Below are 27836 nucleotides of genomic sequence, written 5' to 3' on the forward strand. Positions count from 1 at the left end.
ACTCGTCTAGACTCTTTTCCAATTTGTCTGGCCCGTCGATCCCCTCTGAACCTGAAAGGAGACTCCTAATACGACGATGAGCCGCAATAACAAATACACTGGTGACCGTCAGCGGCAACAGATGGGACACAAAGCGTGCTCGGTCTCCACGTACAAACGCGCGGGGGATCACGCACAAACTTTAAACACTGTAATCCATTTTTCCGAACAAAAAACATCTGGGACCGCAAATCCACTAATCTGATATTAAATCCTCAGATTTGTTGAAAAACAGTGAGATTAGCCAAGAAGTCAGAGGGAGGCAAAAATGACGGCCTATTGCATGGGAGGAGGGATTGTGTTGTGTGCGAGCCTTTGTGTGCGCCTGAGTTGTGTGTGTGTGTGTGTGTGCTGTCATTGTGTCATTAACGCTGGGTGTTTGCGCTGTCCTGGCTCATGTAAGAGCCTTGTCTAATCTCATTGGTGATACCTCCTGTCTGTCATACGCTCCTCTCTTTATTATTCCCTCGCTTCATCGCTTAAAAAAAAAAAAAGGAAGGGTGCTAATCCCCATCTTTCTAACCCCCCCCCCCGCACCACTTCATTTCTCTCTGTCTCTTTCAGTTACTAATAAACACATAACAATGAAGCAGGCCCTGCAGGCAAATAATGACACGGAGGAAGGGGGGAAAAAACACACAAACACACTAATTATAGCTTGTTACATATGTGAAATATTTGAACTATCAGTGTTGCGTGAAAAATGGATTAAGAGCAGAAAATGGTGATTCATTTATGTCATATTTCATGTGTGTGTGCATATGGTCGGGGATGATTATGGGACTGGCACTCGCAACAATGGCAAAGTGCTATTTTTGTTGGTATTGCCAAGAGCACATCCAGGAATGCCCCATTTAAACGTGGATATTGTCAGAAAGTGAGCAGTTTCCACCTTAATTTATATAATTAACACACTTTTGCCTCGGTTGCTATTATTAATACAACGGCATTAAGATGCAGCCACGTCTTTCTAATGGTTCATATTTTTTTAATTCAACAACATTTGTAAAAAGAAGCTGTAAAACAGGGGTGTCTAAACTTTTTCCACTGAGGGCCACTGAAAAATGAAAGGATGCGAGAGCCACTTTGATATTTGCTCCGACAGATCGGCCACCGATTAGTATCGGCCGCTTTCCGTAAAAAAACGTGTTCAACACATGCCGATAAATGCCTTTTCAAGCCGATCACATAAAACAATCGTGCCATGACAACACAAACGTGTGTGCTGTGTCACGTAGGGTTGACAACATCCGTATTGAGCCGACAAAGAACGCACTTTCCGTATTGCTGTGAGAATCAACACAAGCCTGTAGTCACTCCCTTGTCAAACCTATTGGACTTCTCTTGTATCGTTCTACTGTATACACGCTTTGCCTAGCTGTCCGCAGCTAACCGCTTAGCTTCTCATCTTCGGACTCCAAATGTGACATTTTGTTTTTAAAACAAACAAACAATGTGGTTAGTTTTTCTCCCACGGGGAAGTGGATATTACAACCATCGGGTACTGACTTTTTCAAGTGTCCATATAAGAAGCTATATAAGAGCTTTGGTGAATGCAGTGAAGTGTGCAGTGAGGACTTATGTTCACCTACCTATTGAGCTGACTCTGGCCGGAGGTCCTCCGATGCTGGAGGGGGCGACGCTGTGCTTCATGACGCCCGCGGGGCCCATCTTGGCGGCACCGGCAGCAGCAGCAGCAGCAGCAGCAGCAGGGACCTGTGGGGAAGTTGGGGGGGAGTTGGGTGACTTGCTCTCGGATGCCTTAGGCTTGGCCGACAGGTTCAATGGCTGTGCACCCTCACTGTCCTGCAAAAACCAAAACAGCACAGTTTCGCCCGCTGTGACTTTTACCGTTGGAATTTGGACGCGGGAGACAAATCTCCTCGCTGCGACACCGCTCAAAATTGTAGGCGTGCTAAAATTAAAGAAGAAAAACGGAGCCCATGCACAGCAATCTAAGGCAAGCCTGGCTGGACAGATGATTGGGTGCATGCCACTGCCCAAACAGCTCATAATGCGTGGAAATTTTACAAACCAATGACATTTACATGCAACATAAAAGACCATCCTTCAAACCGGGTGGACATGCACATGCAGGCCTCGGACAACATGCACTTAAAATGCTGTTCCTCCAAATTTTCCACACAAGAGGAGCAAGAAATTGGATGTCTGCTCCAACAACGTTCTGTTGTTCTAATGAAAACCATGGGAGAGTGTATATAAGGATCACACACCTCCCCCCTGCGACCAATCCATCACATTTAACGTGCTTGTATTTAAAGGCCCATGTCACCCATACCAACAGCATGTTACAACGGTGGCCATATATTTTAGATTTGAAATGCGCTCATCAATCTTAATGAATGCCTGCCTTCACCCCACAATAACCTCTACACATGTAAACAAGCCCCTATGTGAATGGGCATGTAGACCACCACAAGACACCACACCTCTTTTACTGCCATGGCAACGGCACCCCGATCCAAAGGGACAGACTACTGACTGCTGTAATGTGGCTTTTAAATAAGCCATCACACTCGCGGACATGGCGGAGCTACGTGGAATGGAGACATTACGTTTCTTTATTTTCTAGTAATTACTCTAATTGCTGCTTAGGCCGAATCCACAATACAGTTGGATTCAAATGCGCGTGTGTGTGTGTGTGTGTCTGTGTGTGTGTGTGCCCGCTATATCTCCACTCATTAAGGATGACTTTCACTGATTCCCACTCCTTGAGTCGTACTAAGCCTTATGAGCCCCTCACAACTCAATTAAGCCCTTCCAATTAAGCCCCTGCATGGGTACGTGCCCGTGTGTGAGCACCACTCTGGAAACGTGTGTGTGCGCGCTGAGGCCTAACCGGATTGTCCTTCATTAGGGGGGGTCTCAGAGACCCCCAAAGATGCCTTCAGTGAGACAATGGGCCCAATAGGAGGAAGGGGAGAGAATAGAGGAGAGGAGGGAAAAAAAACTGAACAGGGGGATCTTCTCAATCCTGACCCATATTATGGTGGGCTTTGGTTGGGAATGCGTTTGAATATTTATTACAAATAGATAATGCCTCTTGTACAGTGGATGAGGGAATTTCCTCCCTGAGCCAAGACAAATCCTATGGTGGGAAGGTGGCCAACCTGCATTATGCCAGTGTGGAGGAATTAGTTTAGACAGTCAAGCTGAGAGGCTTGGACTTGTTCATATGTGTGTGTGTGTGTGTGCAAGACATTGTTCAACAAGCTCTAAATCTTCTGTGTGTGTGTGTGTGTGTGTGTGTGTGTGTGTGTGTGTGTGTGTGTGTGTGTGTGTGTGTGTGTGTGTGTGTGAGGCCTCTAAAGCTTCTGAAAGGCTTGGAATGTTGAATTAATACAATTGCTTTTGTGTCTCTCTTGGCTGATGAAACAGTCGCAAGCTCCGAGACCGAAAACATGCAGAGTGACAGTGAGAGCCAGAGGGACACACTGTGTGTGTGTGTGTGTGTGTGTGTGTGTGTGTGTGCGTGCACGCGTGTGTGTGTGTGTGGGCTCGAGTTCCCTTCTGTGGATGAGAAAAAGGACATCCGACTTGTGCATCTTTTCACAGGAATGACTGTTGTGAAGATGCGTGTGTGTGTATGCCCGTTTATTTCCATCTTGACTGGATATGAATTATATTACATCTAATTCTATTACAGCACACGGCTTGAAGTGGCTGTTTAAGACATGCACCTGACATTTTACACCAATTTAATTTAAAGAAGAAACGTCATATTGTGCATCCCAAATTCCGGGCTTGTACTGCATGTATGCTGCAGTGATTTTGTGTTCTCGTGTGCAATGCTTTTCAACATATGTACAAGTATGTGTGTGTGTGTGTGTGTGTGTGTGTGCGTGTGTGTGCGCGCCACTGTCTCACCCGAGGGTAAAGCACTTAAGTGATGTGTGCCTGAGTCCAAACAGCTGTGAGCACAGGCAGGCAGCGGGTCTCTAAATGACTTGAGACCTGAGACAGAGCCCACAGGGGGAAACACACCTCTGAAATATACATGTCACTCACCCAGAGAGCGAGCGAGAGAGAGCGGAAGAGCGGTAAAAGAGAGGATGACAGAAGGGAATAAGCAGGGAGCACAGCGGCCGCTTGGCCATTTGGACTCCATGGGGCCTGCCGGGGTCCGTGCACATGTCAGCCAGCCGCTCTTGCTGGGCAGGGGAGGTTATTATGGCTCCTCCACCACAGGCCACAGCACTTCGGGGTCAGCCCAAGTCCATATATATGGTAATAAGTCGTGTGGGGCGATGGAAAAGCATGTTTGTGTTGGTGATGATGTGCACACAGTCAGAATGTGACCCTGCTTGTCAACACGGCGGCCACCAGCGCGCGAAGGAACAGTCCAATAAATCCATTCTCATGCTGCATTCAAAGACTGCTGGAAAGTAGGAAATCAGAGTAATCTCAAAGTGTTACAGTTGAACGTAAACCAAAATATATGGCGGTCCTGCCATTCAACACGGCATTTCCCTTGCAAAACATTTTGTGTGTTTAATTTCTATTACGACCGACGCAGATATAAATAAAAGTTTAATGGTCTTTTAGGGCATCACCCTTGTTGTGTGACACACTGCCTCTCATGTGCCAACTTGCAGGAGTGTTCCATTGCACTTTGTCAGGATGTTTGTTGCTTCCCAAGTTTCTCGTATGCAGCATTTATCAGATAAAGAAAATGTTTAATAATATAGTGCTCTCTACTAAATTGTCATACGACACACAGTGGTCCGATACAGTAAGGTAGTCAGGTGTCTGTGTGTCTGTGTGTGTGTGTGTGTTTGTGTGTGTGTGTGTGTGGGTGTGTGTGTGTATGGATGGATGGTCAAGGTCCCAAAGGCTGACCACATATTCATTGAATTCCACTCGGATTCCCTCCGCCACTATTGGCCAGCCAGCCGAGAAAATGGCACAAACAGCAACAGACGTCCACGCTGTTTGATTTGCAGAGGTTTTATCGGGGAGGGCGGGCGTTTGATAAGGGAAGAGGGGGAGAGGCAAACTCCAAACAAAAATGGACACACATTCTCAGACCATGCACATTCAGACAAACATTTACACTGTTTTGTGTTGTCACACTAAAAAAAAGCCAACAGATTTCCTCCACCTTGTCAGTTATTACAGACTCTGCTTATAATTGAGTCTGTAATTCTTGATATGATTTACAGCAAGTGGTTGTTGTAATACAATCACAATCCTCTTGTACAGCTTTAACTCAGCCAAGGATGCAACTTGGCCAATTTTCACTGAACTGAGGGGGTGGAGGGGGTGCGGCACGAGCCAAAAAAAGAACTAATTGAATTTTGGGGCTGTTCCATTCACCAAAAACAACAAAAAAATTCCCAGTGTTTTTTTTTTTTTTTTTTTTTTTAATAAATTACATTTGGAGGAGGAATGTGCTCCACAAAGTGCCCTTTTTGTTCATTTAGTGAAACACAGTTCCATGGGTGTTTTCTATTAACTGTCTAAGAGTGGTACACTAACATCATATTATGGTATGTGGACTTAGTCCCTCATTATTGCCTTCATTTACCGATATTTTTTCGGTTTGTACGAAGGTCCTTCAGAAAGTTTGTGAATGGTTTGTTTAATGTTTCATTGTTTGATCCCAATTGTCACTTGTGCAATCCTAATTAGCAAATCTATCAATATATAACACCTCCTTCTGGAATTCATTATATCCTAGCTACTCTCTATATTCTTTATTCAATTACATTATATTATTTTGACTAAAATTTTAATGAAAAAAATATGCCTTATATATATTTTAAATAAATATTGAAAAAAAATACAAAAACCCTATTTTAAAAATGATTAAAGATTATATATAATTAAAAAAAAATGTTATTTGATACCTTTATAATACTGTAGGCGTGATCCATGGAAGTCAGTAGACATTACCCCCCCCTACAGGACAGTGGGGAAAAAACTTGGCAACTCCATAGTTTCTTTCTTTAGTAAATCCACTGGCTTTTCTAGTATTCCCACACAAATACACACGTTACAAAGGACTTTTTCATTTTTACCTTGGTCTTGTTTGGTAGCGGGGAGTTACGTCCCTTGTCGCTCTGTGAGTGTGTGTTGCTGGGTGGGGAGTGTGTGCCCAGGTTGGCTTGGGATGCCAGGCTGCCTCCATGCTGCTTGGCCCCGGGGGAGACCTGCATGGCAGCCAGCTGAGCTGCGTACAACTGCTGCAGTGTCAGAGAGGGGCGTGGGGGTAGAAAAAGGAGGAGAAGGGGCAACATGAATAAATGAATACTCGAGAGCACACAAACAAAAACTAAAAAGCTGGAGAAGAAGAAGAAGAAGAGGCCATTAGTGGCCGAGCTTGTGTTTGTGCGACACAGCGAGCTAGAAAGGGACATCACTACTGTACACCCCCTCCTTCCCTCACGCCCCCATGGGAGAAGCGCTAACAGCCACTCTGACAGGCCCAGAGATGGCGATGTCCCCTCCAGGTGCATCGTGGGAGAAAGCAAAAACATTGGGGATATTGAGGTCATGCCGTAGAGTGTCTTGCTCAAGGTGAAAATAAAAATTAAAAACACTCTCCATTGGGCCATTTTTCACTCTTAATTAAAGTTGCTTTAAGACGAGAACAAAAAACAGATTCACGCCATTCTCTTCGCATTAATTAATTCCAGCGTGATGTCGTTGCAATACGATTGAATAACACGAAAAAGTGTTTGGCCAATCCAACAACTTGGAAGGCTCTTCAATATTCCTAAACACTCTTTCATGTCCGCTAATACAAATCTCCAAGATGCCGCTTGCTAGAACTGTCGTTCCCGCTTCTGAAGTGTTTTTTTTTTAAATAGTTATGATTGTTATTATTTATTTCTGATGAAGGGTTTTTTTTTTTGTCTGGAAGGCAACCATGCCGTTTTTTTTCCTTCTTTTTTATAGTTTAACTTCCGTCCTTCTGTTGAAGCTTGGCTGCCGTCCACTGGCGTCAAACAAAGGCTGGTTTATGCAAATGGCCAAGGAAGAGCTGCTCTCTCTCTCTCTCTTTCTCTTCTTTCTGTCTGTTTGCACCTCTCTCTATCAGCCCTGACAGCCGCTGTAAGTCGCGATCCCTCTGCTGTCTTAACACACTCTTCATCGACAAATAAGAGGAATGAGACAATCCAGCTGCACATGCATAAACTTCAGGAGGTCATATTTGAATGTGGAATTTCAATGGGTACAATCTTGTCACAACACATGCTCAACTTTATTTCACAATAAGAGCACTTGTAAGACAAAGATATATCAGCATCAAATGCAACTGGGCAGACATACCTGTCAGCCCTCCTATTTTTTCCCGGGAAACTCCATTATTTTGCCGTTCTTTCCCATCACCCTGCCACTGAAATCCAATCAACCCGTGGCGTTCATATTTTTGTTGGTTTTTGTACAATATTGCACGTACCAAACTAGTCCGTTTATTGCATGTGACTGCTAATTAACCCGCCATGGGGCCAAAGACAGTTGCAAGTGGCAACAATTTGATAAAGAATGTGAGAAACACTACTCGCCACGATGCACGGGAAGTCCGCATCAACAATAGTAAAAGTTCCATCTATTCGTCATTCAGAATTATTTGACATTGTTTTCTGAATGTAAGACTATAATTACGCTCTGTAAAATGTATTTTCTGTTCATATTTTTGGATTAACAAAAATTCATTGGATTTACATTTTTACTTCCTGTGGGGAAACATTGCCAAACCTTTTGGAGCTTTTTAGTAACAAAAACTGAGGGAACACTGTAGTATCCTGTATTTTAACAAATACTTTTATTACTTTAAAAAGTAATACAAAATGGGCCCTCCAATTAAACAACACCTTTCAAAATAAGAGACAACCTAATTAGTAGCTGGACTGCTGCAATCCAAGAATGTGGCGGTGATGTTTTGTATATTCATTTCTTCATGCCGTTGGACTTTGGAACATCTGCCACACTCAGAGGGGAGGAAGTATAATTGAGGAACATGCAGCAACAGGAACAGCAGACAGGAAGTGCCGCCGCTGATGTGCATACCAGCGGGGATTCGAGTGGGTTCTGGTGGTCCAACTCGCTGAGATCAGATCAGCTTCAATTAGCTGCGCTGTGGCTCGGTGAAGGCTCCCCACCCCTCACCCCTCCTCCCACCAGCCAGCCCCCCCCAGCGAGTGGACCACAGGCAGTGTGTGTATATGTGTGTGTGTTTGTGTGCTGCCATATTCGGACCAGTGCTTCAAAGGCCTCTTTATTTGTGGGCTGAATTGAGTTCCATTACAAGGCCAGCTCCCGTCACTCAAAGCTTGCTCAATGGGCCGGCGAAGCAATCACACACACACATGTGCACAAACACACACACACACACACACATGCTCGCCACAGAGGGCAGAGACATCGCGGAGTGCGCCCAGAGCGTCGCCACAACGGCATGCATGTCAACAAACAGGAAGTGACAGCACATAGCCCCCTGGGGTGACTGGAGGAGCACAAGCCCAGTCACACACACACACACACACACACACACACACACAACAAATCAACACATAAGAGGCGGGGGGAATGCAATCATAGTTGTTGGATGAGAATAAGGAATTTGAAATGTCACTCCTAAGTCGCGCGTTTGAACTCTAATCCCCTAATGCAATGCCACATCTGCATACATATCTGATTGTGTGTGTGCGTGTGTGCGTGTGTGTGTGTGTGTGTGTGTGTGTGTGCAAGGAAGCATCTCCAGTCTATTGACAAGAGGCCAAAAGGTGATTTGTGAGAATTGGATGTGTGCTATTATGTGTGTATTGTGCACATCTTCATCACATTCAATCATCCTGTGTGCATGTGTGTTTGCGTGTGTGTGTGTGTGTGTGTGTGTGCGTGTGTGTGAGATGCTCCTCAATCAATAATCTGCAGTCTCTTTAGTCAGATTACCAGGTCATTCACCCTTTGTTGTTAGCGGCGCTTCAAATGAGGCAGCCATTGTTGACACGGACACTGGAGACTATTGTGTGGAACTTAATGGATTCCTCACTGTCTGCTCGTCGGTCTATCTGACTTCCTGTCTGTCTGCCCACTTGTCCGATTGTTGGGACTCAGAGGCCAGAACAGAAAAGAAGCTCGGAACTATTATTATATCTTAAAACTTTGACTTTTACCAAAAAATAGCCATGAATAAAGTAATAAGGTCATAAATTAAGACGAAGACGCTCCATGTTAGATAAGTCAAAGATCCTCTATATGACAAGAGTTGTTACACATAGCTATTTTTCACAATTTGCTGCAAAAAAACTCCCAAGTTTTGAACTGAACTGGCGAGCCGGTCTGATGTCATTTATGCATTTCCGCATTTGGCCCATGGGTCGCCAGTTGCGGCACTGTCCTCTCACAGGACACAATATTAGGTACACCTGCACTGCATCTGATGCCATTCAAAACAAGAGTTATGCTTTCACAAAGATAATAATGCTCATTTTTAATGAGAGGTATTTATTAACAATATCTTTCATACTGTGGGTGGCAGCAATCATAATAATGTAGAATTAGCTACGTGATCAGGTCAAAATATGAGGAACAGCTGCTTTAGTGCAGTTCTACACATAATACAGCTCTAAAAACAGTGTTATCAAATCAAACAATGCACATCATGAGGTTTCTTCATGTACCTAATGAAGTGCCCACTGAGTGTGTGTTGATTTCTGAACCTATTTTTCGCAAATACATTGATTTCCTGTCTACTTGCTATCATGTTTTTTGAATACTTGCTATCTCCTCGTACTAACGCCAGCCTGCCTGTCTGTCTGTTGTTCGCTTCTCGTCCGTTTCTCCGGTGTACAGTGCGGTAATCCAGGACAATATGTTCCAACATCTGCCTCTCCATATGATGCCTGACCCACACCATTGACCCTCTTTAAGCCAGACACACACACACACACACACACACACACACACACAATTCTCCTCTTCTTCCACTCTGTTTTGATGGCTAAATATCTCTACCTTTCCCCCCTCCAACCGTGCCTCTCTCTTCCCTGCATAAGTGCATTTGTATTTCCTTCTCATGTCCATTTGTGTGGATAATATCAATAATATCAAAGGTCAATAAAGGAGCCAGATTAATACAGTCTAATGCACAATGTCACACTCATCCCCCCCCCCCAGATTTAGATGCTAAATGCCAACCTTGTCCACGCCATTGCCTTGAAAAACATTGCAGGATTCGGCACTTAAGCTCCATTGAGTGTGACTTCTGTCAACGTAGAAAGAGCTTTAAATCATTAGGAGATTAATACATACAGTATTTCTAAGAACAGCGCACCACTCAAAGGGATGCTTTTCTCTCGGCGTTATTGTGGCTTTCGATGGACTGTGAGCTGCAAAATGAGGACACAAGGCCGTTATTTCTCTTCACCTACACAATCCTATCCAAAGATACATATAGATACATACTGTATAGAGAGAAAATGGCTGATTCTGTCAGAGTCAACTTTATTCTTTTAAATTAGTACTAAGAAGTCCATTGTATGCAGCCACTGTTATGATGCTATTATGACTTGCATCTTATGATAATAAATACATTACAATAAACTTATAATGGCCCATTACAGGTTTTTAGCTGTATCCATAGCATGGACACAATCTACTGAGGTGCATTATGTATTATTGTGCTTGTACTTTATAGGGGTGTAGCACTGCACTAATAGATCGATCAAAACTAGCTATGGTTGCTATGGCAACCTAAAGACCACAAAAGCAAGACAAGCACCACCTTATCACATGAGATGATCCCAAAAGAAATCCTCCCATATTTAGACTTTTAGTACTTGTGTGTTAGCCTGCAGGACAAATCTCGGACAAAGCCTTAATCTCAAAATGTGTGTGTGTGTGTGTGTGTGTGTGTGTGTGTGTGTGTGTGAATGGACGGAAGATGTTTTTTAGCGCTTGGTGGACAAAGCCGAGATTTTAAGTGCGGCAGCGGAACACAGTGGAACATATGGACAGAGAGATTGAAGCAGTGATCTGAGGACATTACACGCACGCACACACACACACACACACACACGCACACTCGAGTCATAATGAAATCAGCGATGGCGCTGGGAAACGTTCTCAGTGATAGAATTTCACACAGCTTTCCGATTCCTCCCTGTAGTGTTGAACATATGTAAGGGCGGGCATGTTTGGGCTAACAGGTGCACATGTATTACACGCACTCTGCGTGAACTTTGACCTATATTCTCTCATGATAGCCAGCGTGAGAAGAGTGAGAGGCGTGTGAAGAAATGTCACCTGATATGAAGTGTATGTAACAGGGCAGCTGTTAGTGTATTCTATTGTACTATTAAATTGGGGTACCACAGGACACTAAAGTTGTCCCACTAGAACTCTTACCTGGAGCTGAAGGGGTCCCAGGCCTGGTGTGGCGGCAGCAGCAGCAGCCATTGTTGTGGGGATAAGCTGGAGAGGGTATGGATCACCTGTAGACAGAACGTGAACCTAATGTGATCCAATACAATACACAACATAGCAACAAAACGACATCAAAAGATAAAGTACATAATGTAGCTTCTTAGTATTCAATAGAATTGAAAATCTTTTGATGTCATTTTAACAGGAACATGAAGCAACTAGAACAGTAAAATCTTGTTTTTCCGCTTTTTTCTCGCAAAACGTCCCTCCCATCAAGACCCGAGTCGCTCTGCGCAGCTGTTAAAGCTGCCCTTTGTGTGCGGGGGCCTTAATGAAAAGCCTGATTGTGTGTCTTCCTCCCTAATACCCTCTGACAAAGAGCACGAGGTGAGGGGATTCTGATAAAGCAAGGCACCCAGTGTTGTAATTAAGAGCCGCCATTGCCGATCGTAGCACCCGCCTCCTAGTTTTTTCTCCTTTCAGTTCTCCTGCTGCGTTGTCATCATCTTCTTCTCTTCTCATGTACTTTTTATATTTTGATTCAATTTTTAGGTTTAGAATTACAGTACTGTGTTTATAGTTTGCAGTTCCTCATATTGAGAAGTTTTTCTAACCTTGACCTGCATAAGGTGGTCAAAATATTAGACACCCCTTTCACTATGATGTGCTGAAAACTAATATTAACCATTATTGAATTAATACATTTTGGCCAGTGTTTAATCAAAACTTGCACGGATTACATTATGCAGGTGGACAGGTGTATGCAGTGTCCTCCCTCCTGATTAATCTAGATATGGACAAAAAGGGGCAAATAATAAGAGAAGGTAGGAGAAAAGTGTGGATTAATAGTGATTGTGCAAAGGTGCAGATAGGCTTCGCTGTAATTACTCTGCAGGAGCCACTTTAAGGTACTTAATTGTAATGCAAAGTACATCCGAATGTGTGCAGAATTAAGCAACACTAAAAAAGTGCCTACTCACTGCACTGTAGAGGTGTCACCAGACACTCAGAGGCTATCCACACGGAATCGTTTTCAGATCAAAACGGCAAAGTATTTTATCGTTTCAGCCTTTCATCCACATGGAAGCGGACTTGTGGATGATCTGACACGGTATTTTTTGAAAACGGAGTGGGAAAATCTGCCGTATAGACAGCCGATCCGCTGTTTCACAGAAAGGATGACATCAGAGACCCGTCGCCACCCCGTGACCACAAGTGAGCTTTGATGACAAGCCAACATAATATCTGAATATTTTGACGGACATGAATCACCCCCATCGACATTCTCTTGGAATTTTTTTTTTGGAATTCTTATTCTTCAAAATGAATCGTAGGAGTAATTCCACTTCATCGTAAGTCTCTAGATGAGCCTTGGAAACCGGAAAACCACGGACTTCTACGCATGCCTTCTTGCTTCTTCTATAGTTTGGTGTGTCACGTGGTTCTGTCTGCGTGACCGTTTACAGCGCCACACGCAGGTGTTCCTTCTGTATTACATCGTTTTCACCCAGTGATCCGTTCCCGTCTGGATGCAACTATTTACTAATCTGGCACAGTGTGGTCGTGACTTTTTTTCAACCCCCGTCAAAAAAAAAAAGAACGTTGCCATGTGGACAGGGCCTCAGTTCACGAGGCGAGACGATATACGAGATTGGGTCTACGAGACGAGATATATTATACAATATATTATCTACTAATTTAATTTCTACTACGCTACACTCTTCTGCACTCTGCGTGTATGCTAGTGGCCCCGCCTCCACCCACCGAGACAAAGAGACTGTATTACTGACAAAAGGGCTCACTCCGTTCATGCCATTGTTCTGTAGAACAAATGCTCTAAGGTGCTGAAACCAATGCAGTGAATGCAGTGAGAGTGAACTCTCTTCCTGCCTGTTTGGTGCCTGTTTGGTGGCGGGAGACAAGGAAAACACGCATGCGCATGGCAATGTATTGAGGCCAGCAAAATGATCATTTCCATTTATTGTGTGATTAATTAATAAATTTATTACCATCCCAGACCTAATGCCCACGAGACATTCTTTACAAGAAATCTCGTTTTAATCTCGCAAGATCTTGTGACACCCCTACCCCACTGCAATCTTAAAAATACTATTGACCCAATATTGGCTGCATTATGTGTAAATATGATGCATGTGCGTTAGCTTCCTTCAGACATATTTTCCCATATAACACAGATTTTAAAATATATTTATTAGGGGAAAAGAGTCTTTTTCCTCTCTCCCTAGACAAACGACATGCACAATTGTTAGCTTTACTTTCACGTAAATGTTACATGCTCTTGCACCCTCCAAGAGCTTGATAAATGGCCATTTTAGTCTAAAAATGTGTCTAAATCTACATTTTTGTTAGATTGCATGAAAAAAATCCTTAAAAAGTACATGGAATTACATGTTGCATTCATCTACTGGGTGTTCTCAGGGGTGTTGTGTCGCAGTCCGGTAGGGACTGGCCAAGGCTGTAAAAAGACAAAACCCACCACTTGACCGTGTGTTTAGGTGGGCTCCAAGGGGTGTGGGTGGCGCTAATTAAAATGAAACGGACTTGTTTGGCAAGCTGTGAAATTCTAGAAGAGGCTGGGGAAGTCTAAAGCTTAGATTTGTGTCACTATTTATTTTTTGGTGTTTGCTATATGGCAAAAAGCATCTCTGGCTGCCACACTTATGTGTGTGGGCTGTGTTGGAACCCCATTCTGGCTGCGTCCCGTGTTAATGTGAGGAGAACCTGGGGCAGGTCACATTACCACCCCCCTCCCTACTTTGCTATAACCCCCCATGGAGCATTTATTCCCAGCATTCCCCTGGCAAGTGCCCATCTCTCTCTTCTTTCTATCGCTCTCTCTTTATCGTGGTAAACAACACATTGCTCCACAGCCGGAGCGTGATAGCCAAAAAAAAAAGGGAAAAAAAAAGTCCTGTTGCTTTTAAAAATCAAAAAATAGAAGACAAATGGAAGGAGCCAACAGGAGAAGGCAGATAAGTAAACAAGGGTGCATTGAGAGTGTCTTATATGGGCATGTGTGGGAAAACTCTTTCTGCATTTATTTATGTATTGTTGTATTGTATTGTATTGTATGTATAGTAATTGATTTGTAATGTCATATGCAGTCATCATAATATTTAATAAAATATGTATAAATAGAATATTTTTTTTACTATTTATTTGAATTTTTAACTGAATAAATGTATATGAAGGTAACTTACTACAGCCAGGTTTGTAGTTGAAGCCAGGGGGCATGAGGAAGCCCTGCTGGGCCGCCGCCGCCGCCAGGGTCCTCTGGTCGGGAGGAAAGACAGGAATCATCAGTGGCGGGAGTTGGCCCTGGACCTGCTGATGACGGAGGGAGAGGAGGAGCGAGAAAGGAAGGAAAAGGGGAGAGAAATAGATATAAATGTTAGAATGCAATATCATCATTTCTCATGTACTGCATGCATTCAGGCTCATATAGATCATGTGACATATGGAGCACACATATTCCATACACACACTTTCTGGAGTTTGGACAGTTTTCAGCAGCTGGCCTTCTCCTTTTATTTAAAAGACGATGCTCTTCCATTGAACCCAGTCTCACACACATTCAGACATAACCATATCGGCGCACTCTTAGGCACGGAGCCATACGACTTCACAAGGTTTCGGAGGATTTTAAAAGGAGAAGAAGAAGAAGAAGAAAAAAAAAAACCCTCCTCCGATCCGATCGGGCGTCTTTGCGTCTTTGGCAGTGAAGCCAAGAGAGGAAGAGAGCGAAGAAGAGAGGGGGAGTCAGAAAAGGAGAGAGAGAGAAAGCATAGCAAGTATAGGAGACAGATGGTTGCACAAAACAGCGCGCTGCCAAAAACAACGCACAAAGAAGGCTCGTGTGTGTATGATGGACGGACGTACAGTTTGAGAGATGGGAGAAAGGTGATAGAGGGAGGACAAAAAAAGACACAAGCTGCTTACAGATAGAGACAGAATAGGAAAAATAACATTAATACGTTTACTTTCCACTTGTTATTTGCTTAAAAGTTGTCATTGCACCAGAAATTGGAGAAAAGTGCATGTGAGTGAATAGAACACTGCATATTAGAGCAAATAATAATTGGAGAACAATCCAATTACATGATTAATGTTTGGTATCGTTGTTTGTATCAAAGATGTCAGGTAGAGCAGCCTGTTTTAGAATACATACACCACTTTTCACAGCAATACAGCGTTCCCTCGTTTATTGCAGGGATATGGGTTCCCAAAATAGCCTGCAATAAGTGAAATCCGCGAAGTAGCCAACTATATTTTCGTACGATTATTATACATGTATGACCCCTCACCATACATTTGATACACTTTTCTCAGACAGGCACTAACATTTGATCACATTTCTCTCTTGTTTAAACACTCTCAAAAGTTTATATTTCATCTGAATTTTAATGATCAACTTACGAGATTGAACACAAGAAATTAAGTGACTCACTCCTCTGATCGTGGCTTGTCGTTTTTGTATCCTTGTTAAAACTTATTCCTTCTCGTCGTCCTCCATGAATCAAAGATTCGTTTACAGTATACCAGGCATAAATACAACAACATGGAAGTAAAACATTAACGTCATAACGCCCACCGATATCGGCCGCCCTTTTGGTCTGAACCACTCGACTGTCGCGACCATCATTAAGAATAAAGATTATTGGATGCTAATGAATGCTAGAGGAGTCATGAATTCGGTGTGCTGTTACAAGGAGATCTGGGAGGAGAAGAGAAGGTTTATTATACTGGCTACATAGACCCAAACAAAAGATGAAAAAAATGATTTATGCATGCAAACCAACTGGTGGCACTAAACAACTTCTCAATCAGAGTTTTTCTCCCTTCAGTCTTAAAACGTATCTTGCGTTGAAAAAGAGGGGTCATCATTTTCGGTTCAGCACCAATCGATATTTTACTTTTAAATGAATTGTTTCTGCAAAATCCTATTCTGCAATGTTATGAACCCTTAGATTTTATAAAAACAAGTGATGAGTACACATTTCACTTTGAGGTGATTGGACCTTTCACCCTCCTCTCCTCCATCTCTCCTCTTCTGTGACCCCCCCCCCCGAATAGGATAATAGGCGCGTAAAAGCTGTCTAATGTGGAAAATTGGTGTTGAAATGGCGGCGCAATCATAAAGATGCGGCGAGCGCCATGGTATCATCAAGTCACATTTGAGTGATATGGGCACTTGAAGTGGTTGTTTAGTAGTAAAACGCTCACTTTTACCTGCATGTGTGTGTGTACAGTTAATACTGTGTGTGTGTGTGTGTGTGTGTGTGGATCCCCCTTGTATGCGCCCGTGTGTCGGCATGCCAACAACACTGTAATCAAACTATCCCCGGCTCAGGGGACTTGTGTTCCCTTCAAAAAAAAAAAAAAAAAACAATAATTACAGCAGCATTTTGGTTAACCATAAACCACGCTCGCCTTGCACGATCAGAAAGCGAGAGGCGTTCCAGCGCGGCGCTCGGACAGGACCCCCGCGGGGACGAATCACAGGCAGAACAGTTCCGCTTTGCCTTTCAGGCCTAATTGGACATATGCTGGAGTGGAGCTGGCTAGGGATACTGTAATGCGCCTTAGGGAGGAGGAGATAGGAGATAGGAAACAAGGAGACACACTGACATCTGTGTGACTTCCTTTCATTGCAAATGAAAATATCACATAAGATCCTTTAATAGCGCAAAAAAAAAATCACTGTGTACAATAGGCAGACATGAATCGTCCTACAGCGATGGCGTACAATGCATGTGATTCTCTACAATGGGGAAAAAAAGATCAAGCAACGGTTGAGAAGAGAATAATTCCAACCCATATGTTGCTGTAATAATAGTCAACTTAGCAGCTGCTGGGCTGCTCAGTGGCACCGCATGCAAGGCAATGGGTCATGTTGAGGTGAGAAACCCTAAACTTAGACACTGTATGCACTCCAGTATCGGGACTCATGCTCATTTACACCTACAGGGAGTAAATGGTAGACGATATGACAGTTTCCACTCTTCTTCGGATGAAGAAGAACAAGATTTTTGAGTAGTTGTGGGGAATTGGCCAGAAAATGGGTTTGAGGTCAGGGTTCTTGTGTTCTTCCACTCTAAATTCACGGGGCGTCCTCATTTTTTCACATGACTGTAATGACATTTGTGGGGCCCCTTACGTGTTGTGTTCAGAATGCTTTCAAAGACATGGCAGCATGCATGGAATACAAAGTTTTAAAATGATTACACCAATGGTCAATGGCTTTTTGAATTAGTTGCTAAGGCCCGCCCACGTTTTGTTTGACGGTGGCCAGGTTTTTCGCCCAATCTTGCTCAAATTTCACAAACACGTGCTTGCCAGTCTCCTAAAGGCGTGTATCAAATTTCGATATGATTCGGCTAAACACCCTGAAGTTACAGCAGGGTATTTTTAAGAGAACATTGAGCTGTGTGAGAATTTTCAAGTCAGTCAGGCTTTTAGGGTCAAACGTTGCGGTTCAATAACAGCGCCATCATCTGGCATGTTTGTCAGCATCATATATAAATAATAGGGGTGTCGGAAGATCTCTCGAGATTAAAACATGGCAAGATTTCTCGTTCAGAAAAAAAACGTCTCGTGGGTACTAGGCTTGGGATGATCAGAATTTTGCCGGCCTCGGTATAATGCCATGTGCATGCATGTCTGTTTTCCTCGTGTCTCGCCTCCAAACGGGCAGGAAGAGGATTCACTCTGCGCATTGGTTTCAGCACCTTTGCGCATTTGTTTCATAGAACAACGGCATGAATGGAGCGTTTTTTGTCAGTCAAACAGTCTCTTTGTCTCGATGGGTGGAGGCAGGGCCGGTAGCATACACACAGAGTGCAGAAGACTAATGTAGTAGAAATTAAATTAGCAGATTGCGATATATATATATTTAGATATATATTTTTGTAATATCTTTTCATTGTTCTTCTCTTAAAAGTAATGTTCAAATCTTGTCTCGTATCATCTGGTCTTGTGAACCGAGTGTCTCTTGACACCCCTCTCTTCCAACTCTTCACTCTTAATTCAATATTCCTGCATACGTCCACAACGCAATACCTTCAAGTCGATTCAGACTTACGCTGCTGAGAGGGACAGGACTCCCCGGAAAAGCAAGACAGAAGAGTTGACAGAGGGAAAGAGACACTTGTGTTGAGAAAGCGAGGCCAGATCTATCAGACAATCTCCACATCTCACGTCTAAAGAGAGTAGGCACATCTGAAAAACGGCAGGCACTTTGGGGAATAACACTCTCCTCGGCTTCTCTTTCACATCAGTCCCAAAGTGAACATGAAAACCTTACAACAGCACAGACAAAACATCACACCGCCGCTTCTGTGGGCTCTGGGCGGCATTGAGAATGAAGAGCTTTTAATCTTGCCAAGCCCTCCTCCACATCCAAAGCCCTGAAACAAACAAAACTGAAAGAGATGGACACAGAGTCCGTAAAGAAAGCGAGAGAGAGAGCGAGAAACATCTCTAATCAGTGCTAAATGTTTGCAAAAGAAAGAATATATGGAGAAAAAAGTGAGAAGTTTCACAGGGCCACAGAGGACAAGAAGAATCATCCTGGCGGAGAAGTTCTCCGCAGCAGATAGAGTGAACAGAATGAACAAGGGAGGGAGAAGGCGACACGGCGCGGGGAGCAAAGAGTTGAGAATAATTGGCAGCGAGTCGAGACTGCGTTCACCACGCGCCAGGCGGCACAGCTTGAACTTAAAGCGCCGCTGCGGCATAATGAAGATGTGGCCGCTAATTAACATATGGGGTGCGAAACAGGTTGGTTGGCACGTGGCGAGCTTTTGCAAAAAAAACAAAAAAACTCCAAGGTAAAGTTATTATTGGGGAGTAATTAGCTCTGTGAAGTTAATGCGCTGAACAATAGCTGGCAGCGCCGCACAATATGGCCTGCATCTGAGCACGCGAAAAAATACCCCCGCTAAAGTGCCAGTCCCACAGCTAAAATCTGTTGGCGACCATATGCTTCAGCAATTAATGCAAGACCCGGGTGACCTTTTGCTGAAGAGGGGAGAGAACCAATAATTAATTTGAAACGAGAAAGAGCTTCCGATATCAGTGCAGTCATTAGAGACAGGGATTTTACGCCGCGTTGTATTGACGAAATTCATGCGACAAACCTATAAATCCATTAATCATCTTCAAGAGTGAGAGACAGTCGCCATTCTCCGGTCTCGTCATGTTTGGTTTGGTTAAAACACGTTGCGACACGAACCGGTGCTAAAATGACAACAAAGACTGCTATACTATCCTATATGAGACACTGCATTGGAGGTGCTCTCTCCCTCTGTGTGTGACAATGGAGCTCTTTAAAAGTCTATTTTAGAAGCTGTTTGTGAAATCTAAGATGGTAAAAATAGCATTTAAAAACTTACAGATTCAACACAGACGGCGTTTGGGACTGGAAAATTTGAGTTACCTCATGTAATACTTCATGAAAACAGCCTTCCGTCCCATGACAAAAATACCAGTGTGCTCTCGTCCCTCGTTTATCATGGCTCATGGTTCCAGACCAGACCACGCTACGTGAATTTCCGTAGGATTCAATAATAAATGGAATATTTTCGTAGTTAGAGCATAGAAAACCTGTTTATAGCTTTCTAAATGCGTTTTTTTTTTAATCTATTTAATTATTTGTAGCTCTGTAGATGTGAAATAACACCCCTCTAGTCACCTTTGCACTCCTTTTATTCTTTGTTTACACCACATTGCTAATGCGCAAGCTACGGGAACACTCCAGGGACATAAGAGACGGGCGCGGCTTTAAGCATAGCATGCTAGCGAGCTAACCAGTTAGCCTCCTTTTTATTTATTCTAAACTTAAGAAAGAAGTGAGGAAGAAGGAGAAAGGAAGAAGCCATATGGACCATATTCAACCACGAAACAGCAATCAGTACTGGACCACAAGCCTTAGTTATCACTTATTCAGACATTTTGGAGAATCCCATGCTTCCAGTTTGGTTGCATGACTCAAAGCAAAGTCCATAAAGTTTGGTATCTTTAACCCATGAAAAAACAATGGGATGCACAGGTACACATATGGTGATCCAGGCGCATTCAGCCGTACACTGTCCGAAATAAGAGTACAGTAACCCCTTTATCGCGGTTAATTTGTTCCGGACCCGACCGTGATAAGTGAATTTCCACGAAGTAGTGTTCCTTATTTATAAATGGAATGTTTTCATAGTTAGAGTGTAGAAAAACCTGTTTATGGCCTTTTAAATATGTTTTTTTAACATTATTAGAGCACTCTAGACATAAAAAACACCCCTATAGTCACCTTTACACACACATAAAACAGTCTAGCTTTACCATTTTACCATTTAAACACATATTACCCAATATAATAGATATCATCAGAGAAAATAAGCCATTCAAGACATAAGTAAGACTTGTGGTCGGGTGTTGCAATCAATGTGTTCCGGACGTGGGGAGGACAGGAGGTAACATCGGGGGTTCAGAAATTGAGTGGATTACGGCCCCAGCAGTAGCCCGTGTTATTATTATGTTTTTATTATTGTGCCTGTCAAACCTGCAATGGAAGCCTGCTGTTACGGCAATCAGGTCTGGTGCTTGTGTGTAGGCCGTATTCAACCACGAAAAACAGAATAGATATATTTTTGAAAAACTGATCGAGTGAAGACGTGAAATTCGAACCACAATGTGGCGAGGGACGACTGAACAATAATTACCCCAAGACTGTAAGGTAATTGTGTCAAATGTAGCTAAAAGGTACAATGTACTTTTGAAGAGAGGGTAGACTGAACAGGGAAAACCCAAATTGCACCAGTCGCAGCTTAATGGGAGAGATGAACCAATTATACAGGCGATTAAGTTAGCTGCTTTAGTACAAGTGCACTGGTGTGTGTGGTATGTGTGAAAATGAATGAAAGCCTGTGCCGAGCTTGTGACCAGACCAGGTATTACACTGTGAGCTCCAGTGATTGAGTTAGCAACGCAGGGTTAGCCTTAATGGACAGCTTGTTAGCCGCCGTCGCCGGCGCGTCTGGCCTCTCTTAAACCAGTCAAAGCATCAGGTGGCTTTACTCATTTTCCAATTTTTCCAACCCCCCAGTCCGCTCTCCTGCCTCTAAAGCGGCGCCTTGATGAGATGAAAGACGGCGCAAAGCAGGTAGAGACGCTCTAAACCATCACTGTGTGTTTTGGTCGAGTGGGTTTTGATTCATTAGGCCAGGAGACATTTGGTGTCCCCCTCATCCCTGTGTTTCAATATCCTGTTGGCTTCTATTCTATGGCTTCTCCATATAAACCCGAGATGCTCTGAAGGTGAGCTCCTTTCATCCCTGTCGTGCTTCCCAGCACGGCAGCTACGGTTGTCCGAGGCGACACCGGGGGGAGTCTCAGAGAGAAGTCGCCTAATTAACGAGAGGAGACGAGCGGGAGAGCGAGGGCAGCACGCTCACCCTTACGAAGTTAACAAGGATGCTCCTAGCAGGGGGTGCAGAAAGAAGCACGTTGTGGACTTTCGTTTTGCAAAAAGGATCACTTTCCTCTGATATTCACTTAAGATGGGGTGGGGGGGTTGAATCTAGATGGTATTCTAGTCGGAGAAGGTACCATCAACGCCCAGTAGCAGCTTGGGAGCATACTGAGGCCAAAAAGATACAAACTGCGACTTAATAATAAGCCCTATAGTGTAGATCCGTCTACCTCCATCTAAATATTTACATCAGAAGGTGCATACGGAGACAAATTACATTTGTTTGGCCATGGACGGTCGATAAAACAGCACCTCCAAATGCGTCTCATATATAATATATAATATATAACGTAACGTCTCCTTAAATATTATAACGAAACAGCTGAAAAACATATGAATGTCTGTCCAGCGACATCCGGTTAGTGCCCTTCATCACATCAGCCGTAGCTCGTGGACAGGCCACATTGCTTATTTTAAAATGATATTTGGATCACTATTATCTCGCAATACTACGTTTCTGGGGTACTATTACACTTCGAGGTCCTGCGCAAGGAACCTGCTGCATCCTACAAGCGACTTACTGCCCTGCAGGAGAGCGAGCATGAGCCATAAAAGTCTAAAGAGTGGTGAGATTCCGCCTGAGTAACGCTAAAAACGTAAAAAAAAACGTCAGAGTAACGTATCAGAACCGCCAATCGCTATCCAAAGCTGAGCGTCGTTCCAAAGTTTACATATGTCTGTGAACCAGCTGAAAAAAGTCCAAAAAACGTACACCGGAATCGGTAAACGGCGAGGTGGGACAGAGCCTTCAGTGTTGATTTTGCCTTGAAAGACAGTGATTGACGCATACTGTAACACTCTGTCTGACGGTCTATGTCTAATGGCTCATTAGCGATGCTAATTTTAGGTGAAATCAATTAGTCAAAGCAAGAAATGACTCCATCAGTGACTTGAGGACACTAATGAGTGTTTACACACAGATATGCAATGGCCTACATAGGTGACACGCATGCGATAAACTTAATCCTGAAATATAATGCAAGGACAATGAATAATTTGTCCTCCTTTCATGAAGATGTGTGTCACTCTGCTCTCTTTTTCATGAGCTTGATCATTCATTTCATTTCATCACCTCTTCCAAGTGGACGCTTGAAAGCATTCTTTGCGGGCCTTTGGGGGTTTAGGGGTGAACAAAGCCAAGGATGCATGCAGACTACAAACAGAGAGAGACACAAGAAGGGACAGCTGAACTCGGCCTCGTTAGGGGGAAACGCAATCACAAGGGGCTTATCACACACACACACACACACACACACACACACACACCCTAACATAGTGAACCTGGTGCCCTCGCTCTGGCAGGCCATTGTATTGTGGGATTGTGCGGACAATCTCTTCATGAATGATTAAGCAGCGCGTTTCTCGACCAACTCTTTGATGCGGAGCGTGCGTTTGATCATGGGGCATCGTTTTTGCTCGCCCGTTCGACATTCGAGTCGTGTTGATCGCGGGTACTCTCCTCTCACTGCGAATGCCTACAGCTGCCCCCGGCTTGTGAGAGGCTATTGTTGCGGGGGCCCCGTTCAATGGAGTAACGCTTGTTTGGGAAAAGGTTGCAAAGTCATGGGAAAAGAGAGCTTTGTCTCGGCGGGGTCGTGAGGGAGTGAATCATGAGCGGACGTGTTTATAGCTCCACATACACAGCTGCGGCGCACATACACAACCAACCAGGACAATCCAGAACACACAGAGACGTCTTCACAAACAACGCACTTGCACGACACAAAAAAAGGGAACAATTTATAATTGAACCCACACAATGCAAATAAACACAGCTGTTTTGGATACACACACTCCCTTATCACACACACTGTGTATGGCTAACTCACGGGGGGGTTAAAAGGGGATGTGTATGCATGTGTGTGCGTTCCGTCTTGGACAGGGTGTCTCTATGATACAAAGCGGGTCTTTCTCAGCTCAAAATTCAGTGTCATCTGCTTTTACAAAGGCCCGGGCTATTAGTTCCAAGCCACCTGGACCAACATAGAGGCTCCAGTGTAGCACCCTAAAGGACAATACTTCCATTTTTAAGTCGGCATTTCTACCCAAGCTGACTTTTAATGATCGGAGATGACAAAAATCTCTATTTAGTCTGTGGAAAGACCTTAACTTATCAAACCACTACGGTCAAGCGCCTGTTTGCTATTGTTCCGCTGTGCAAAGCTACTGTATGTTTGCTTTGTCACAATACCAGCCCGACACAATGTAACCCCGCCAATGAATCCAATAAAGAAGACAAAAGTAAACAAAAGATAACAATGGAGGACGTCTAGTATTTCATCATCTTGTGTCTGTTATTACAAGAAGAAGACAAGCTTTGTTTGGGAAAAATGATTGATGAGTATCCTGCCTCACCAAAAACAGCACCGCCTTTTGGTACCATCCCTCAACAGTCGGTACCCCAACAAAAAGTTGAAATAAGTGTAAAACTACTGTGACTTAAAACTGGGGGAAAAAAACCCAATCACAATTGCTTGCACACACAAACAATTGTGCTGACTAACAGGTTATGAAAGATACATGAACTACCATATATGCACACACACATGGTTGCACACACACAAAGCCGCCTCACCTGGATTTGTTGCTGCAGGAGGTTGATTTTGTGCTGCTGCTGCAGGAGCTGTTGCTGTTGCCGGGCAATCTGAGGACAAAACAAAAATAAACAACACAATACTATTAGGAACTCTACAGTATATGTGTGAGTTATGTCGTATGTACGTTTTGGCCTGTGGGAAATGCGACACATCTGCAGGTCTCCCAGGCCCCAGTTGCACGACAGAGGGTCGATGCCGTGGTATAAAATATTAAAGAGCATCTGGTCGCAGCTCATAGCCAAAGGGTCAGCGCTGTCGCATTGACACACATTAGGTGAAACATCGCTGCAGGAAGTGCACTATTAGGTGACTTAATGAGTTTATTTTTTACCTAACTATTGAGGATTTATTCGCTTTACAGGCTCTGCTGGTAGAATTTGGCATTGTGTTGTTTTGTCGTTTGTGACATCCTCATAGTGGTTGTTTGCAATATATGATGAGCACGGTGGAGCCTGCTGTGTGCTGTTGAGGGCACTGCAAGGCATCGTGTTTGTCACAGGTGATTTGTACTTCTGCGAGCATGTGCACCTCATTTACTGCGTACTTTCCAGGAGCTAGTAAAAAACACAACAAAGGCAGGAAAGCCCCTTCTATGCAAATACCTGGCAGAGTCTCGCCTGGAAGCTTGGTAGGAGTGTGTGTGTGTCTTGCTTACATCCACCTAAGCTCATTCCTGCAGTGTGTCTCTGTGTTGATGCTGCCAAAGGCACATGTCGGTGGTTGTATGCACACTTAATGAGACGTGTGTTGTTTTTTTACAACCGCACCTTCAAAATAAGGACACGGGGCATGACACTGGGTCTTAAGTGGCCTGTTTGGGTCATATGGAGTGGTTGTACCTGATCCTGTTGCTGCTTCGCCAGCTCCATCTGCTGCCTCTGCTTCTCCATCTGCGAGGCGGCCAGCTTCTTCTGCTCCTCGTGGGCCGCCAGGAGCTGCTCCCTCAGGCTGCTCAGCTGGCCGATCATGCCCATGAGTTGGCGCTCTTTCTCCGCCAGGCTGTCCGGTGTACCTACAGGCACAGAAAGCGCAAAGGTGACGCTTTTGAAGAAAAGAAGTAGTAGTCTTGGTTGACGGGTGTATTCACACTTGACATGTTTGGTTTGGTTAAAATAATCTCTGGTGCGTTTGGTCAAGTGTAAGCCAAACAGCGATGGGTCTTGGTTCACTTCCAAGTGAACACCGGTGTGGTTCAGTTCACTTCAGCTCAAATGTCAACACTACACGGACCAAAGACACAGACCAGTGTTAAGATGACAGAAAATGGTCAAACAGTGCACCTAGCATTCTAGTTGCGTGCCCAAACAAGGCATCCACACGTTGGTGACTCTGTGAAGAATGGATCGTGGTTCATTTATAGTAGAGTTGGGACACAATAAACAGATTCTGGCCAGGGAATCCTTTTATCTTCTTTATTATGTGTGTGTGGGTGGTTTATTTGTTTGTAAAACACACACAGAATGATAAACAACTCCTAACAGTCTCTTTCCTTCCTCCTAATAAGCAGTGTGCGCTCTGTGCTGATGAGGCGTTCAAGCACACTGCGTGTTTCTGAGTCTGCTTTTTCTAATTAACTACTGCTGCTGCAAAAAAAGTTGATAAACAAGGTGAGAAAGAAAGTAGTTGTAGTAAAATACAAAAGGTAGAATCTGTTACCATAGGATTGTAATGTAAAGGTTCTTAGTTAACACAGGATGAAGGGAGAACAGTTTAAGGTAGACACATTACAGGAAGTGAGCCGGGCCAGTGGGTGTAATGGTGAGTGTACCTGCTGCTGAAGTTGACAAAGTTCAAGTGAGCAAGTATACAACTCTAACCGTCCACTCCTTAAAGTTAAGTTTGTAACGGACTAGAATGAAACAGCGTCCGTGTGGCCCTCCTGTTCCCTCCCCTCTTCCCAAGTCTTCAATAAAGGGAAATGTTCATTTACCCATTTCATTCCTCATTTATATATATTTCACTTTGTTTTCGGCATGTAAAAGTATAATTATTCTCTATAAAATGTTAATATTTGTGCATGTCTGGGGTGTGTTCATTGGATTTACATTCATTTTCTTATGGGAAAAATGTATTCGTTTTTTGTAGGTTTTGGTTTTCATCTGACCTTTTGGAACGGATTCATGACGTAAACAGAGGTTCCACCGGGTGTCACAAAAACTGCTCAATCAAGTCTATATTTTATGCACATACGTTTTATTTTTTACCACACCTTTGGTCACATGACAAAAACACCAGTGTGAACGCTAAGGGAAGTATCTTTTTTAAACTGTTCGTTGTTTGAACACATTCTTCAACTTGTGCCTTAGTTTGAGCTGCTGGGTTTTATTGCGCTTTCTTGAAAGTCTATTTAAACATGCACATGCAGGATTATGACATCTAGGACATGGCAACTCTGTGAGAATACAAATATGTTGCATGGATGTCATCGCAACCGGAGGCCAGAGAAGGATCATAAAGGTCAACAACAAAGCAGAGTAAAGCTATCCATGGCTTGTTGGTTAGTCTAATATATGACCCGTTTGGGCGTTTGGGGGTCCTTTTAACGGAAGGCGTGCAAAACCAGATGTGGACTCATTTTCCAAGGCCAGGCGTGATTGCTTAGACCACATTCATCATTTACTTTATACCTTCATGCATGTCCAGGGGAGGAAACGTTAGTCAACAGGTTAAACAAATGACAAATGAAGAAAGAAAATGAATCATTTTTTGCTAACAACAGCAGATATTATGCCTTCTAGGTGTGTGTGCGCGCGTGTGTGTTTGTGAGAGAGAAGGAAAGTGTGTCTGGTCTGTGTTTACCCTGCAGTCAACCAACCTTCTGCTCACATTTAGCATGGCCTGACCCTTGACCCCTCAGATCCTGACATACCAGCTCCATTACACATACACACACACGCACACACACATGCAATTACCAAACACACAAGGCCTAAATCATTCAACAGGATGTAGTTAGGGAGAAGCACAATCAGTGTGGGTCCTCATGTCTGCTCCACCAGTCGACATGACTTTATTGTGTGTGTGTGTGTGTGTGCGACTACAATCCTCCATTGTTCTTCAGCTGCTACCTTAAAGAGGGCCACATTCCTGCACCAGTCAAACCAGATGAGGATGAGAGGAAAAGGCGGGAGGAAAGCGCAAAGGGGGGACTCATGGGGAGAGAAAAGGGGTACACTGAGAAGAAGAACGTGCTGTAAGGAGCTTGACCTGGCCTTTGACCACAACGGGAAGGTGAGAGTCATCCATTTGTCCTCCCGGTTGGT

The 27836-nt window shown here is 43.8% G+C and overlaps 1 protein-coding gene across 8 annotated transcripts in view; it reads right to left on the bottom strand.

The window, feature by feature from the left end:
- Positions 1-27836, bottom strand: part of sox5 (SRY-box transcription factor 5) — a 199839-nt gene that overhangs the window by 12562 nt on the left and 159441 nt on the right. For 5 of the 8 annotated variants that reach the window (XM_054753930.1, XM_054753927.1, XM_054753926.1 and 2 more), the window contains 6 exons: positions 25413-25585; positions 24552-24620; positions 14658-14784; positions 11419-11504; positions 6081-6245; positions 1632-1845 (listed from right to left, as the gene is read on the bottom strand). In XM_054753930.1, coding sequence (XP_054609905.1) covers positions 1632-1845; positions 6081-6245; positions 11419-11504; positions 14658-14784; positions 24552-24620; positions 25413-25585 — 834 coding nt within the window. The remainder of the gene's footprint in view (positions 1-1631; positions 1846-6080; positions 6246-11418; positions 11505-14657; positions 14785-24551; positions 24621-25412; positions 25586-27836) is intronic. The other 3 variants (XM_054753933.1, XM_054753932.1, XM_054753928.1) reach the window with 2 other exon arrangements.

Source organism: Dunckerocampus dactyliophorus, chromosome 15 (genome assembly GCF_027744805.1).
Source record: "Dunckerocampus dactyliophorus isolate RoL2022-P2 chromosome 15, RoL_Ddac_1.1, whole genome shotgun sequence".
Classification (NCBI taxonomy): domain Eukaryota; kingdom Metazoa; phylum Chordata; class Actinopteri; order Syngnathiformes; family Syngnathidae; genus Dunckerocampus; species Dunckerocampus dactyliophorus.